The sequence below is a fragment of the Drosophila tropicalis genome, unplaced genomic scaffold (assembly GCF_018151085.1).
Source record: "Drosophila tropicalis isolate 14030-0801.00 unplaced genomic scaffold, ASM1815108v1 contig_878, whole genome shotgun sequence".
Classification (NCBI taxonomy): Eukaryota; Metazoa; Arthropoda; class Insecta; order Diptera; family Drosophilidae; genus Drosophila; species Drosophila tropicalis.
In genome coordinates this window covers 9,652,816-9,668,863 of record NW_027173374.1, presented here as the reverse complement: position 1 = coordinate 9,668,863, position 16,048 = coordinate 9,652,816, and the positions used below count along the sequence as shown (strand labels likewise).

At 36.6% G+C, this 16,048-nt stretch overlaps 1 protein-coding gene across 8 annotated transcripts in view; it reads right to left on the bottom strand.

Annotated features, from left to right (window-relative positions):
- Positions 1-289: 289 nt before the first annotated feature.
- The window catches only part of LOC137584209 (cubilin), a 48,519-nt gene continuing 32,760 nt past the window's right edge, over positions 290-16,048 (bottom strand). Inside the window, exons 5-19 of one of the 8 annotated variants that reach the window (XM_068299490.1) lie at positions 8,781-8,879; positions 8,048-8,225; positions 7,949-7,975; positions 7,649-7,857; positions 7,351-7,564; positions 6,905-7,122; positions 6,337-6,463; positions 6,159-6,260; positions 5,660-6,088; positions 5,194-5,597; positions 4,960-5,129; positions 4,717-4,894; positions 1,842-2,021; positions 1,746-1,776; positions 1,548-1,664 (exon numbers count right to left, since the gene is read on the bottom strand). In XM_068299490.1, coding sequence (XP_068155591.1) covers positions 1,766-1,776; positions 1,842-2,021; positions 4,717-4,894; positions 4,960-5,129; positions 5,194-5,597; positions 5,660-6,088; positions 6,159-6,260; positions 6,337-6,463; positions 6,905-7,122; positions 7,351-7,564; positions 7,649-7,857; positions 7,949-7,975; positions 8,048-8,225; positions 8,781-8,879 — 2,546 coding nt within the window. In that variant the 3' untranslated portion in view covers positions 1,548-1,664; positions 1,746-1,765. Of the gene's footprint in view, positions 1,665-1,745; positions 1,777-1,841; positions 2,022-2,644; positions 3,309-4,709; positions 4,895-4,959; positions 5,130-5,193; positions 5,598-5,659; positions 6,089-6,158; positions 6,261-6,336; positions 6,464-6,904; positions 7,123-7,350; positions 7,565-7,648; positions 7,858-7,948; positions 7,976-8,047; positions 8,226-8,780; positions 8,880-13,131; positions 13,159-16,048 lie in introns of those variants that run through there. The other 7 variants (XR_011033470.1, XM_068299488.1, XM_068299487.1 and 4 more) reach the window with 7 other exon arrangements.

Sequence of the window (16,048 nt, the reverse complement as noted above, 5' to 3'; positions counted from 1 at the left end):
GCCTTAAATGTTTATAAAAATGTGCTTAAATAGACAAAAATCTTTGAATTCGTTTATCATTCATTTGCTTTAAGTTGTTTTTAGTTTTGGTTTAATTTCATTTTGATGCCAATTTATTTTAATTATTTTGTTTTTATCATTAGTATTTTTTTTTTTGGTTTTCTATCATTTCTATGTATAAACATTTCAATTAAGCATTTTCGCTTTTATTCTTTGCTGGAAGATACAGTTTTGATAGTCACTAATTCGTTTATTTATGCAATTTTCATTTTTGTTTTTGGTTTTTGGATTTTGGTTTTTGTTGCTGTATGTCTGCATGTTTGATTTATTCATTCACTTTTGTTGTTTTAAACATTGTACAATTGAGCATTAATTTTGCTGCATTTTTAAATTTACTGTGTGGCATCAAGTTTCTGTGGCATGTTGCATGTTGCATATCGGCTTTTATGTCTGTGTCTTGATAGTTGTAAAAAAATGTGTAAATAAGAAAGTCATGCGCATATCTGTGTGTGTGTGTGTGTGAGTGTGTCTTTGTCTATGTATGTATGAAGGTATTTTATTATTATTGTTTTATGCCCATTTTCACTTTTGGCTCTTCGGTCTATCATCAATTACTTTAGTTTTTATTTATTCATTTCAGTGAGTAGATTTGTTGTATAAATTATTCAATTTATGCTTCACCTAAATATTACTCGTATCAAATATAAAAATCAACAACATTTGTTTTGCATTTAGCGGTCTCTAGTGGCTATGAAAATGATCGCTTTTCCCGCTTTTCCCGCCTTTTACTTCAATCCACTCCATTCAACTAACTATCACCATGTCTGTCCATCTCCATCCCTTTGCCATCAATCTCAGATCCCTACGGGTTTTTCCTATTAGCCATTACGCTTTATCCAGCCATGTATGTATATATAATAACTATTTATATATATTTGTATATATATATATGTATGTATATTCAAAAGTAGCTATTTACTTGAGCATCTCATCGTATCTACTACATATGTGAAACGCGGCTAGTGTCGTATCTATGTATTTATAGCTTCTACATTTACTTACTTACTTCATCTTGATCCTCTCTCACTGTGATCTGATCGTTTATTTTTATTTATTTATTTCTTAATCAATTCGCACTTTTGCATAATTTCTTGTCTTTTAGGTATTGTTAACTTTTGAATTTTTTTTTTTTGTTGTTGTTCATGTTTATCCTGTTTGTGTAGTTTGGGTGTGAGTGTGCTTGTGCCTGTGTCTGTGTGTTTGTGTGTGTGTGTCTGAAGCAAAGTATTGTCCTTTGCCTCGTTCTTAATCTAAATGCGATGTGATTAAAACTGAAATTTGCTTTAAAAATTCCTTAAATATGCTAAACCATTGTTAAACGTTTGCCATTTGGTTCACATGATCGATGTTATCCTCGTCGAAATGCACATCGTTGATGAATATGTTCGCATCCAACTGATCTTCATCCAGTTCCAGATCCTCATCATCGTCGTCCTCGTCCTCATCTCCATTCGACATAATGCAAATATGCGGCGGCGGTGGCACACTTGTCGGCGGCAATGGGGCAGGTGGTATGATCAGTGTACCGCTATTTATGCCATGCAAACTTCCCGCAATACTTGCCCCACCGCTCTGCAAATGCCGACGACTGGAGCTGAGGCCAGCTAAAGACAGTTAAAAAAGTATGCATTAAGCTTACAATCATTTGTGGAATGGGTAAAAAAAGAAAAAAAACAGCAAATTACCTGAATTTAAATTAAACAAATTAAAAAAAACCTAAAAAAACAACTCAGATCATAAATAAAATCGAACAAACAAACACGGACATTGGATTTTCATACCCGTTGCGCTGGTCTGCGAATCGTAGTGCGCATTCCGATGTAAACCCAGTTGCCTGGCATGATTTCTACGTTTTCTTCTGGAGTGACAGAGTGTGCATAGGAGACAGATTAGGCACGAGACGACGACTAGTGTTATTATAATTAGAACGTCGTGATCCTCCTCGGCCGCTACCGTGGTACCTGTGGGTTTGATTTCAGGTTGTGAGGGCAAAGTAGAACCAGAAGCAAATGCATATGTAGATAAATTAATGTTAATTTCTAATTTTATGTAGCATACTTATAAGAGTTGATATAACATTTTCAATACAATTACAATTATGTATGTATATATGTGTGTGTGTGTGGTGTGAACTCTGTTTCTATGTGTTTCGTGGCTCTGTTGGATATGATTGTGCGCACATACAGACGTTAGCTACGATTTTCTATATACACAGAGAATTTTAGAGAAAGGGAAAACTCCATATGGAAAATGCAGAAGAACTTGTAGAAACTGCAAACAATTTTAAAGGGACTTGTTGTTTAACACACTTAAGTTAAACATATTGTATATTAAGTTTAAGAAGTTATTTCATCTTTATTATGATAGCTTAAACTGGAAAGTTGGTGATATTTTCTATTCTGACAACTCATAAATTAAGAATTTATCTATGGTTAGTTGAAATAATTAGTTTAAACTTGTGTAAAGTTGAATTCTTTTCTCGACAATTCTAAAGGATAATTGGTTTGACTAAATTTCATCATATCATTCTCTGTGTAAGATTAGATTTCGTACTAAAGCATTTTATGGTTCAATTGTTTAGAATGATCTTTGGTTTAACTTATCGTTTAGTTGGTGCACATAAAAACATAAAAAAGCCAGAATGAAATGAAATGAAAGTATAAATACGATTCTTTTATAGCTAGCATGCCGGGACTTCAAAAATAATACACATAATCTTCAGCAACTTATAGACACATAATTCAGAAGAAGAGTGAAACGATATGTGTGGGTGGAAAGGATATTACTATGCATGTATGTATATAGGTATGTACTGTGAGGGGATTCTCTTTCAAACAGTGTTGATACCGTGCATATGTATCATGAGTGTGGTCTTTGTGGGCGTAACGTGAGTTGGTGGGGGTGGTGGGAGTGGAACGATTTTAGATGCAGGACTCACGTGTTAAATGTGACCAACCGGTTTTTTTGTCTTTTCTTATAGTTTAATTAAAGTTTATTTTCTCATTGAATTGTTGTTAGAAAAATTATTAAAAATTCTTGCTAAGAGAATATTACTTTGTTTAATTTGATTTTTTTTTCGTTTATATGTTATTATAGTTAATTTTTCTTTTCTTCCTTTTTGATCATTTTGATTCCAATTTTGAAAATTTTATTTTTTTTGATTTTTTAGTACGTATTTAAGACTAATGTTGTTATTGCTAAAACGAATGTCTGTAGAACTGGGGGCAAATGCATGAAATTGGCGTCACCTGTGCCATGAGTTTTATTTTGTTATTTTTTTTGGAGGGGGTAATTTGTTTCGTTTAAGTGGAAAGGCAAAAGAAAGAACATTTAGAAATAGAAGACAATTAAGAAAAAGAGAGAGAGAAAGAGAAAGAGAGAGATAAAAGAGTTATAGTGTAAGAATGACTGCAAGTGGATATTGGTCTAGTGTACCATTCGAGAAGAGTTACTACTTCTTTGGGTACCAACGAGAGCTGTCTGATAGATCATGACAAAGAAAAACGGACAAAGGGAAAACAGTAGAAACAGCAGATTGAAAAGAAATCACAGTTTTGGCTATTGAATTATTAAATGTTTGCAACCGCCTCTTGAGAAAAGTGAGATTTCTCTTAATTATATTGACTGTAACACAAAATTTTCACAAAAAATGTACAGTTTTACAAGACTCATCAAAACAGCCCTCGTATTCAAAGCCCAAATAAGTAGTTGAAGTGTCGTGGTTAGTGAGAGTAAAGTAAATGATCGACATAGAGATAGATAGGCGAGAAGGTTGTGACACAAAGATAAAGTAGAATGGATATCCTGATAATGCTAACTATTAAAGATATATACATAAATTCTGGCCACATGAAATGAAAATCGTACAGCTAGTAAATAGATATAAAATAGTAGAAATTAATATTTTTAGGTGCAAAATGCATACATAGACTTAAATGGAACTTTTGTTTAGTTTTCTAACAAAAGTTATTTGTTCAGTTTAAGTTTTTAAGTTATTTATGTTATTTTGTAATTAAAATATATTCTTATATACATATATGTACAAATAATATATTATATATTTAATTGATATCGTTTGCAAGTGTTTCGTCGGGTTCAAGTTTTTGCGTGAATTGTTATAAGCAAATGAATAATAAATAATGTAAGAATATCGGATTGGATAGATCACCGCAATCAGACAAAAAGTAAGTCATTGAAAGAACAAAAAAATAAAAGTGTTGTTACCAGGTTGTGAAACCATTTTGTAAGTTAACTGAAATAGTTGGTGTTTGTATATTAGAGTGGACCTTTAAACACATTTATTGAATATTAATTTGGCTTAGTGATTGGCCAGTGACATAGTGAAGATATTTTGCTTGGACTTTGTTTTCTTTCAAAAGACTTGCCATTGAAAAATCACGCATACGCAGAGTGAGCCAGCTAGGCATTAGAATGATTTCATTAAGAAGCCCAAAAGCAATCTCAATGAGCTTGCAATATTAACCAATTATATATTATCAATTCCAGCCATTATCAGTTTCAAAAATGCTTCGTTTTTCGGTCCACTACTAATGCCATTTGGTGTAGAAGAAAGAATAAAGTATTGAATAACTTAAAAATAAAATATTAAGGGAAATAAAAAATTGAACTGAACCGTTCGACTCACTCACGACTCACAGTGCAATTCATCACTATCGTCTCCGGGCCCACAGTTTTTGACGCCATCACAGCGCAGTTTGTCCGAAATGCAATAGCCAACTTCACACTGATAATGATAGGTGGACTCGCAGAGTAGTCCAATAGATGGGGGGCCGGGACCGGAGTCCTGTATCTCTGTCCAGACAACTCGGAAGCCCTTCATTTTAGTTGATTTGAAGTCAGTTTAAAACATTCGCCGTTTAGTTATTTGACATAACTCACCTGTGCCCCCACAGTCTTGTCGCTGGTTGTGAAACTAATGCGTGCCGTCTGTCCCGTCGATATATAGTGCCAATGCTCAATGGCCGGCTTTTCGCCACATAGCTCTAGTGGCGGCTGATCCGAGTCAACGTTTACCCACAGACGCAATACTGCAGCGGGGCAGCCGCGATCTAAGTTAAGAGAAAAGCATGATCAATCAGTACATAGATTTGGAGTTCCTTTTGTCCCACTCACTTGGCGGATCACCTTCGAGGCCAAATTGTTCGAAATTAATGGACAATTTGTAGCCAGGTCTCGCTGTCATTACCCAATTGCAGGCATTGGAGGCCATGCCGCGTCCTGGAGCCTTATAGCCGGCTGGCCAATTGGGTGAGCTGATAATGCCAGAGTCCTCATTACTGAAATTGCCGCCACAGTCGCCCGCATCTGATTTGGCTGATTCGAAGAAATAGCGCGCCTTAAAACCACTGGCCACACTCTCCTGGTCCGTGTGCAAGGTGATCCGTAGGCCAACGGCTCCACGAGGACTCTCCACCGGTCCCGGGGCGGTTAGACCGCAATAACGGCCAAGCAGGCGATCATTATTATCACGATAGACCACGTACATTTCAAGCCAATCCTCAAAACAGGCTCCCGAACTATAATTAATTGTTATTAACAAATAATTCAAAAGCTAATTTAAGGTGGGGCCGTGACCTACCCATATGCTCCAACTGTGGCATTTGCATTGTTATCCGCCTTTATTTTAAAGTGATCAAACACAATTGTCACCTGCTCATTGGGCTCGGCCAGAAAGAGATAGGAGCAATTCGTGTCCGAAGGATAGTTGGAGGGATAACGCGGACTGTTGAGTTCACCGCGTTTCTTGGAATTGCTGACATATGTGAAACTGCATGTGCCATCGGGTGCCGCTGTGCCAGGTATCTTATATTCGGTTTCGAACGTGTATTTACCCTTAAAGCCACGACCCTGCAGTTCACCAGAGCTAAAGACCATGGCCAGGCGAGGTCCTTCACTGATGACGCGTTGCGTCTCATTACCGCAAAGTTCGTAGTCGAATTTGTCATAGGCATCGGCAGTCTCCTGACCCTTTAGATATATTTTCAGATAGCCATCCGTGCAGTTGGATCTTTGCAGAATAAAAAACATATAAATGTATAAAGGAACCTCTGAAAGAAGAATTTATTTAAAGATCTTACTCTCCCCTGTCTCTGTGCTCGACTTTGGGTATATTGAAAGCATTAAATTCCAGACGCACACGTTCCAGATGCTGGGCATCTTGCATGCCATAAATGAAATATCTGTGAAAAGCAATCGATAATGTACATATATCTTCTTTCCCAATGACCTATTGATAGGTTTATTTTGCCGACTTACCTACACACAGTTTTTGGTATATATGGATAGGGATAGTTGGGTGAGAGCACAAAGCCTGTTGATTCCTTTTTCGATAAAATCTTTTGATCACATTCAGAGCCACGTATGTGAATGCCATCATTTTCACCTGATGGTATAACCCATATAATTTGTTGTTGCATTTTATATATATATATATGTGTATGCATATGTATGTAGATAAGAGTAGAATTTTGTATATAGAATTTAGAAAGTAGCGTCCAAAGATTGAGAAATTTTCATGTTGAGTTGAAGAAAGTAGATAGATAGTTCAGATTTATTTAGATATAGATAATTCAATTAATAGTTGAAATGAATGAAGTGAAAAATGATGTTGGAAAAATGCATCAAAAATTAATAAAGCCAAAAACCGTAATGGTTCAAACACATACAAATAGCTGTTAAATGTGTGTCTGTGTCAGTCAAGTAGGGAGGATGGGGCGAATGGGGATGGGGCAATCATTTTGTGGCACATTCATGCCACTCAATGATAACTGAAAACAGGAAAAACACATTTATGGATTATGCTGTTTGTTGGGGCAATACTTACGTATAAAATCTAATTTAACAAAACTTTCGCTAAATTCATAAATTCCTTTAAAGCCACGATTCTGTGTATTTGCGGTGCGCGGTAATGTAAAAAAATGAACGAAAAGGCTCGACTCGCTCGAATATAAAACTAGGTTTCTTTGCTGTCCGCAATATGTACCGATTAATGCTGACGAATTGTCTGGACCATCATACACTTTCACATAATCAAATGGGCAGCTGCGTTTGTTTGAAAAATTTGATATAGATTTTTGTTTTTCTTTTAGTTTCAAATAGAATAATTAATGTGAGTGTAGGTGGGTGAGTGTGGTTGTGTGTGTATATGTGTGTGTGGCTGCCAATCAAAGCAAATTGTATGGCCAAATGGCAGAAATTTGCTTTGATCTTGACTTGGCTTCGTTTTTTTTCGTTTTCATTTTTTCTTTTTCTAGCATTAGAGGTACTCACTGTGGTCCACCAAAAAACAGATCAAAATCACGAAACTCTAATCTAACTCTTTGATTCGATTCACCAAGAAATTGATATGTGCATGACATATCCTTCGGATAGGCACCTGGATAGGTTGGCGATATGAGCGCGCCAGTTTTATTGACACTCATGCTAGGCGTTATCGTGTAGGAACATGGTGACCCAGCAATGGGAATACCAATTTCATATTCCGCTATTAAAACACGAGCAATTCATTCAGTTTTATATAATGTAAGAGTGAGATTTCACCACTTGATGGCTTTAGTTAATCACTTACATGCATTTATAAACCTAAACGTGCCCTCGAACAGATCCGTCGACACATTCTTGTTGCTAAAAAATGAAATGGCAACGGCTCGGTACATGGAAATGCGACGACGCGGTGGTATTGTGCCACAATATCGTCCGCCAAATGGCGAATTTATTAGCTCCGCTGGCTCGGATGATTGCACTTCCGAGTATATATCCATGTACTCATGAACACAACTGTTGAAAGCATTATGAAAAGGAATTAAATAAATTATGTTAGCTCAAGTTAATAACGTTGATGTCCCTAGACACGGTAATGTTACTGTACCTTGGTAATTCACCGACGGCCGAACCGCTATATAAAGACAAACAGACAAATAGAAATATTATCAAGTTATTCTGTAAAAGATTCTTTAAAAGAACTTACTCCGGTGGACTTCCTCTTAAATTAAACGATTTAAAAACTACTTCAACACGCTGGCCAGGTCCTGCTAGGAAGGTGTACAGGCATTGACGCGAATGATTGCGATGATTGTGGAGCAAAGGGGCCGAGAAGCTGCCATTCTGAGGGCCGCCAATGCGCGACACAAATGTCTGATCACATTCTGAAATAACCAACAGAAAAGAGCAAGAGAGAAAAAGAGAAGGCGAGAGAGAAAGAGAGGGCAAGAATCGCATGCAAAATTGTCCATTGATGAGTCAAGTTTTGATATATGTCATTGTTGATGATTAGATATAGACATTGACAACAAATAAACATAAAACAGCAAACGCAACCACATAATGTAGCAGAAGTTCAACAGTTAAATTGTTTGCATGACAGCAGGGGAGGAGGTGTTGGCTATGTGTGTGAAAGTGTGTGTGTTTCTGTGTCTGAATGTGTGGGATTGTATAGTGTTGCATTAACAACTAGAAAGCAATTTTTGAGTCTGACTTTGTCAACATGTCAAGGCAACTTTCATCTACGATCAAATGCTAAATGTTTGAACTCTTAACTACGAGCCCCTCTCAGGGCACACACACAAAACACACACACAAAATATACACACGCACACACACATCTAAGCATGTGTGTATGTGTGAGCGTGTAAAAGTGACAGAAAGACAGTGAGAGACAGAGAGAGAAAGAGAGTGACATTTAGTTATATGATGTCACCTACTTGGCGATTTTGTGGGCCTCGATGAAACCTCCAAATATGCCAACACTGGCTGGATCCATGGCTTGCCCCCAGCGCTTAGACCAGGCTCAATTGAAGCCACTGCATGGTTGGGTGACATGCAAAACACATACACACAGACACACACATTAAGACAATGTTAATGATTTCAATGTTTCCAATTTAACTCATTTCAAATATGACACATAACATGGAAAAACTTTAAGTGTGTCCCATTTTCAAAGAGGGGGCCTTCACTTTATCTGAATCATATGACAAGCTGTCATCTAGTCTACTTGTTTGCAGTCCATTATACACCCACAATAAGTCTCTCCCCCATTTTGTACATTAAGTTGCTGCATATTCAAAACAGACAGAACATACAACGAGAAACCAAAATCTTGTTTTGTCCCACATATCCCACAAATACAGGCAATTGTTTAGCTATAATCGGCTTGGCCATAATCCCTCTCAGAATTATGGCAAAAGAAATGCTTAAATAATTTTGCTAACTATAAACCATTTGTTGGAATTTCTTTTTCATATAATCTTTTTGTAAATGTTTTAAAATCGTAATCAAAAAGAATTGACCTTATTTTTATAAAACTCTTGGTAAGGAAATTTGATCGTTGAGTTATTTAAAGAAGAAAATGAGAAAAGTGTCCCCGTATTCTAACCATAGCTTAGTATGGCTTATAATTTTAATTACTCTGTTGCCATATTCCCTTTGTGAAACATGTTAGTTTCAAACATTAACCGCTGCTTTGTGGTTTTGGCTTCCAATTAAATTCAATTTTTCAAGCACATAATAAATGAGCATAGCTTTTGTAAATACTGTAAACTGTTCGGTTTCTGTGGTCACACATTTATAACTACGGAATTGCTGTGATGGGGCTGAGATGTTGTCAAAGGGGTGAATATGCTAACATATTTTATACCCCACTACGAACAGAAAGCAAAAAATCTTAATTTTAATACACATGTGTATTTTAGGTTTATGTCTTATGGTTATTCTGGCTTAAAGTAAAGGGACTGAAGATATGAAAAGTGTATTTGAGTGTTTGAATAGATTGAAATAATAATATGTTAAGACAATTTTATGTTTCAATAACTTATCCTGAGAGCTTTTTCGTTTATTCCAACACTGATGTTATAATAAATGTGTAATTCTTTTTTTTAAGGACATTACTCTTTGATGTCTGTGTGATATTGCATGTAGAGATTATAAAAGTTACAGTGTAAATTGAACTTTATTTTTCCAGGTAGCTGCCAAAATATAACCAAACCAGCCAAACTAATCTGACCTTCATATATAACTATATGCCAATTGATGAAGCTTTGTTTTTGGTATCAAATATTAATGCTTCAACGATTTGCAAACAATTTGTGCATTGTTAAGCAATGAGTGTAAACACACTCCATTCACTGCGCACAAAAGTAGGCAACCGAATTCTGATTGGGCAATATTCACATAATTCGCTTGATGGGTATGCATGCACGCACTTTACATACATGTATGTCCGTCCCCCCTCTTCTCGCGGACATGCACAAAATATATTTTAAATGAATTTAATTTCGCATGCACTTTAGTAAACTACAAATAAATGGCACATACTATATTATATTGTACACGTAAAAAGTTTCCTCATTAAAATGAGAGACTGAAAACATAGAATCTGATGGCGGAAACAACACCCCCTCTCACAAACACACACACACATACACACACACAAACACACAGAGGAGACAAGGCTATAAAATATAACAGACAACGTGACTATATGGGGCGTGGCCATGAGGCTGAATTGGAGAATTGGGTGTAGAATGTCAACCACAGAAGCAGCAAACGAGCAAAACGGAACCGACAATCACACCCAAACGTTTTTACCACCATCGCCAGCCAGCTCCAAAGCCTGATTCAACCCACTCATCCCGCTACCTCTCCGTTACCAAAAACCCAAAACGCAGCGCATTGTCGTCTCGCCCATGACAATGACAATGCGCACTAAAGTGTCAATAAATTGTATGCAGACGCCATTTGTACCATCATAAATATATACATACAATTGTATATATATAGGCATGTATATATTTTTGCCACTGCTCTTGTTTACGCCTGTTTGTAGTAGTCGTTATGTTAATTTACACCTTTCATTTTGCACTCAAAGCAAACATTTTTCCAAATTTGAATAAAACCAAAATTACTGCAACTTTTAATTGCATGTAAATCGTTGGCACTTTCAAAGCCAACAACTCTTGCCACAATTCAGGAGGCTTGGGGAAAAAGCGGGAATATTGTATTTACAGTTAAGTGTGCCATAAATGCCTCCCCAGACTCCATTGAGCAGATGTAATCGAGAGTGAGAAAATAAGGGCAACCGCTGCTTTATTTCTGTGTGTGTGTGCATCTGTGTGTGTTTGTTTTTCCCCCACTTTTCATCCATACATTCGTTTGCTCCCCAAAGGACGTATGCGTGGACCTGTCTACCCAAGGAGAGACTCCGAATGCGGGTCCAAACAGTCATGTAATACCACTAATGGCGCCAGCTTACCATCGAATCGGATAAATCTATTGGTGTGTGGCAGTGGCGATTTCGGTTATGAGATAAAAACTCTGCCAGATGAAAGTTATTCGAATTAATGTTGACTAACCCAATGTAACCCATAATGCAGTTCTTTTAAGGAAAAGTCAATAGTTTCCTATTTGATTTAAATATTGTGCAATTAAGCAAACAGGTCGAAAAGTACTATGATGACATATATTTCCATATATTTCCCAATAAATGTATGTTACTTTAGTCGTTTATGACAATTAATAAACATTTCAACAGGATTCAATTGTAACACTTGTTTGCCATGTCCTCTGTGCTCTTCAGTGGTAGTCCTTTTGCCCGTTTTGTCTCCCTGCAGCTCATTCAGTTCGTACATTCACATCTTTTCCACTCATTACCCACCATCCCCAGCTGTGCAACTGTCTGCTTGGGCTCCCTGCTTGAGTACACACACACTGCTTGAAAATTTAATGGTTGCCTCCCGAATAGCAAGTAAGAGAGGCAAAGTTCTCCTCCATTCCTCAGTCTTGGAGTGGGCCAAAACCAAAAAACAACACCTTAGTTGAACAGCTCATGTTACAGACAATTTACGTTAAATTTACAAGTACCGTCGTTTGCCAAATACCAGATACATATGTATCTACCTGAGCACCGTATCCATACCAAAAAGAAAACTCAAATCCAGCTAGCTATGGTTAGCGACAGAGCCTTATGTTCTTTTACAGGGTAATTCAATGTTTGTTGTTGTTTTTATTTCTTGTTTTGTTGTTGTTTTGCAACCGTTTGACGGCTGGCAAGGGCAATTAAAGTGGATTCTCATGAAAATGAGGTTTCCTAATAGTTTATTTAGCTTGGAAATAAAATCATGGCGATAAAACGTCCTGATTAACATTTCCAAGACAAGACTAGACAGACAGACACACACACATACATATACAGGCAAGACTCGGCTGATAATAATGATGATGAAGACAGAGATGGTAATGAGCACTAACTTGGCCATATTTGGCGTTGTGCCAACATCATTATGCATACATACATACTTACTTACATACATATGCATGTATATTATGTTGCAAGGCTGTAGTGCATATTTGTGTTTAACATCATCAGGTAAATTGAGTTAAATTTATTGCCAATTAGTTGAGGTAATTAAATTGAAGTGTCTTAACCCATTAACTGTACCCACTGGCATTTTCCTTATGCATTAATCGTTTTAGTTGGAACATGCAAATAGGCCTAAACTAATCGTTTAGTTAGCAATTAATTTATAATTACATTAAGGGACTCATGTAAACCAAAAGTAATTATACACTTCGACTAAGATTAATCAATGGATGTTATGTTCAAATCAATTTCATTATCATTGGGCAGCATAATAATTAACTGGCTCCGAAATAATCACTCTTCATACGATCTTTGACTACTTTTGTAAAGCGTGAAACAAAGATAACTAAATCAGAGTCAATTCTCAAAAAGAACGAGTAAAAGATGATGATAGTCAAGTTAAAATTTCCCAATCAAATATTATGCAAAGTTGACTTGAATAAGGATTATGCGAAGCTTTAACTTTTGCTTTAACTTTACTTTTAGTTGGCTGTTTTGAGTGTGCTTGCCCTGAATTTTGAATTGGTATCTGATTTTCGATATGAAACTTGACGAAATTTGATATTTGTTTTCGTTTAATAACTATGCAAACTGCAGTTTTTAGGGCAACTCTTCGACTACGAACGATACAACTTTCTGTCGATACTTGTTGTATGAGAGGCAATAAACGAAAATTGATTCTGGCAATTACTTACGCTTTCGGCCAACTTGTGCGAACGTACCTGAAATGAGATTGAGCAAAGAAAGGAAAAGATAAAAGTCAATATGAATTAAAAATGGTTTCTTCGCTTACTCAAAGTAACTGAAAGTGTAAAGAAAAGTAAATGGGCAATATGAGAAAGGATGTTGCTTAAATGAGAATGGCCATTAATGGACCACGCCGAGAGAAACTCAAATTGACATAATGACATTTATAAGAGGATAGGGTCAGGACAAGGCAAAGCATCTTTCGATTTCAAAGATACGACTATATAATTTCATTATGCCCAGTCTTTCGTTGCTTGGCCATGAAAAAACGTAGAACACACACACACACACACACACACACCATCTATTCAAAAAGCGTCATATTATGCAGTCGAGTTGGTCTTCAGTTAAAGCACCTCATGTTGCATTCTGCTAATCAATCATGAGCTTGGAATGGCATGGCATACAATACCAAAACCAAACTGTAGTCAGCCAGCCAGCCAGCCAACTAAACAACCAGACAGCTCTTCCAGCAGCTGCTTTCAATGAGCAATTATTGATTGATGCCAAGTGCACATCGTTGCCTTTGCCTTTGCCACTGCCGCAGCCACTGTCTGTGCCTGCAGTTCATCTGCATTGGCATCGTCGTGTGGGCTGTTCAGCTGTTTCTAGCTTTTAAGTGGCCTAACCCTGATCTAGTGCCCTTTTTTTTCTTCTCAGAGACTAGTGTGTGGGTGTGTGTGTGTGTGTGTCAATGTTAAGATTTTAGACATTGAATTTATTCTTTTGTGGCGACAGTGCATAAACTTTTAATTTCTTGCTATTTTCATGTTCAACTTTGAATTTTTTGGCCAGCAAAAGTTTTTTTTGTCCCGTTGGAATATTAAACAACATTTCATGGGTTTCCTTTTCGTATTTCTTTCTTGTTTTGTTTATGGTATATATGTGAGAGAGAGGGAATATGAGGTTAAGCGTGTGTGTGGGTGGGGTAAGTGGGCGTAGAATTTGGCTATGTGTGTAATGACCTCGAGGTTTTTGCCAGGGTTTACAAGTTTCTACTTAGTTCGTCTAAGGCTTTGTGTTTATTTAATTTGTATAAAGAATTTTTAACAGCTATTCATCAAAATGCTTTCGTTTCTAGGCAAAAAACACATTTGCATTTACATACACTTCGTAAAACCAAAAACAGAAGAATTGTATAAATAAATAACTTTGTAAAGATCTTTATAAAGTTCTCTATATGTAGATATATCTATCTAGAAATCGCTTATCCTAAGACAAAAATATTTCATCTACATAGTATAGTTTTTATCAAAGGATAAAAGAGTTTTTTTCTATTACTAAGAAGGCCTAAAACAAGTTGTCTAAGTAATAACCTATATAAAATCATTTATAAGATGTTGAAAATACTTCTTAGATAGTTAATGTTCAAATATTTTAAAATTATTTTCAAGTGTAAAACTTGAAACTTGAAGTTAGCCCTAAGTTGTTTTTCTATTTTGAAATTTCCTGAACAAAAGCTAGGCCCATTCTATATGTAGTTGATTAGAAGGAAACATGGTTGTTTTTTTTTTTTCATTTTGGTCTCGCACGTACATAGGCAACACCACGCACCACGGAACAAAAGCGAAAAACAAATTTATTTAAATGAGTCATGAAAATTAAGACGAGGCAAATGCGTGAGATGTAGATAAGTGAATGCGAAGCAAATTCTAATGCCTCACTGTGAAAGTTAGACAAATAAAACTATAAATATAGTCGATCAGCGGAGGAGAAGTTATTTACATAAGTGCCCTGTGACTTGGGGCACGTGTTTGATATTTCCTTTAGTTTTATGTCTAACAATGTCGTACACACACACACACACATACGCGGTCTCCCAAGCTCGTTGATAATTCAATAAACTAAACAAGATTCTGCACAAGATTTATGGGTTTTGTGAACCCACATTTCGCCATTTCGTTGACAGGCAAGTGCTGAAAGGCCGTTGAAACTGCTTAGAGGGGTTTATAAATCTGTATCTGTACAGACACACACACAGTCGCATACACACATCTTTATCATCTTTCAAATTGTCTTGACTTTTGGTGTTCTTATTAAAATGCCATCTTTTTAGGTGGGTGGTCATCATTTTACAATGAGCCCAAACCCCAAAGGAAAATACACAAGCACAACTGCTGGTTCTTTCATAAACTGCCAGCACTTATGCTCAATAAGTTGCCATAAATCTGTGCCTCTGCGCTCAACGACTCTGCGGCGACATTAAAATTCGCGATGGTCTCCCCAAAAAAGTAGGCAACGGAATGCCAAAAATGAAATATTGTATATTTGTTTTTGTATGTGGTGTGTCTGTGTGTCTGTGTGCGTGCGTGTGCCTTGCAAATCTCTATGTATACACAAAGCTTGCGGTAATTTTGTTTTAAAAACGCAAACATTTGTTACAACACCAACTCAAAAGATGAAATGATTCCATTTGCACAGCATCTGCGCCTGGGGTTAGGCTAACATTTTTGCCTTACCCCCCCACAGAAAAGTCCTCGAACATTGTGCTTAACGTGCAAGCATTAAATTGATGGCCTAGGCACTCTCACTGTGTGATTGTGTGTGTCTCTGTGTTGGTGTTGCTATGAGGCACAATTGATTAATTGACAGTTGACTCAGCGTCTGCCTCTTATGACAATACCCCCAAGTTTATGGTCCAATTTAATGGTCCTGCAACTGCATTAAATTTCAAGCCATTAGATAGCATTTTGCTTCATTTCTTGTTTTTTCTATTTCACTACGTTTTGTCGCATTTTTCGCTGCGTCCTTCAATTGGCAGCATTTCTTGGACATTGCAGATACCAAAGTATCTAGTATCTAGAGTTTACACATCACTGACTGCAATTTTTTCCCCCCTTTTTTGTTGTAGTTGTTGTCACCATC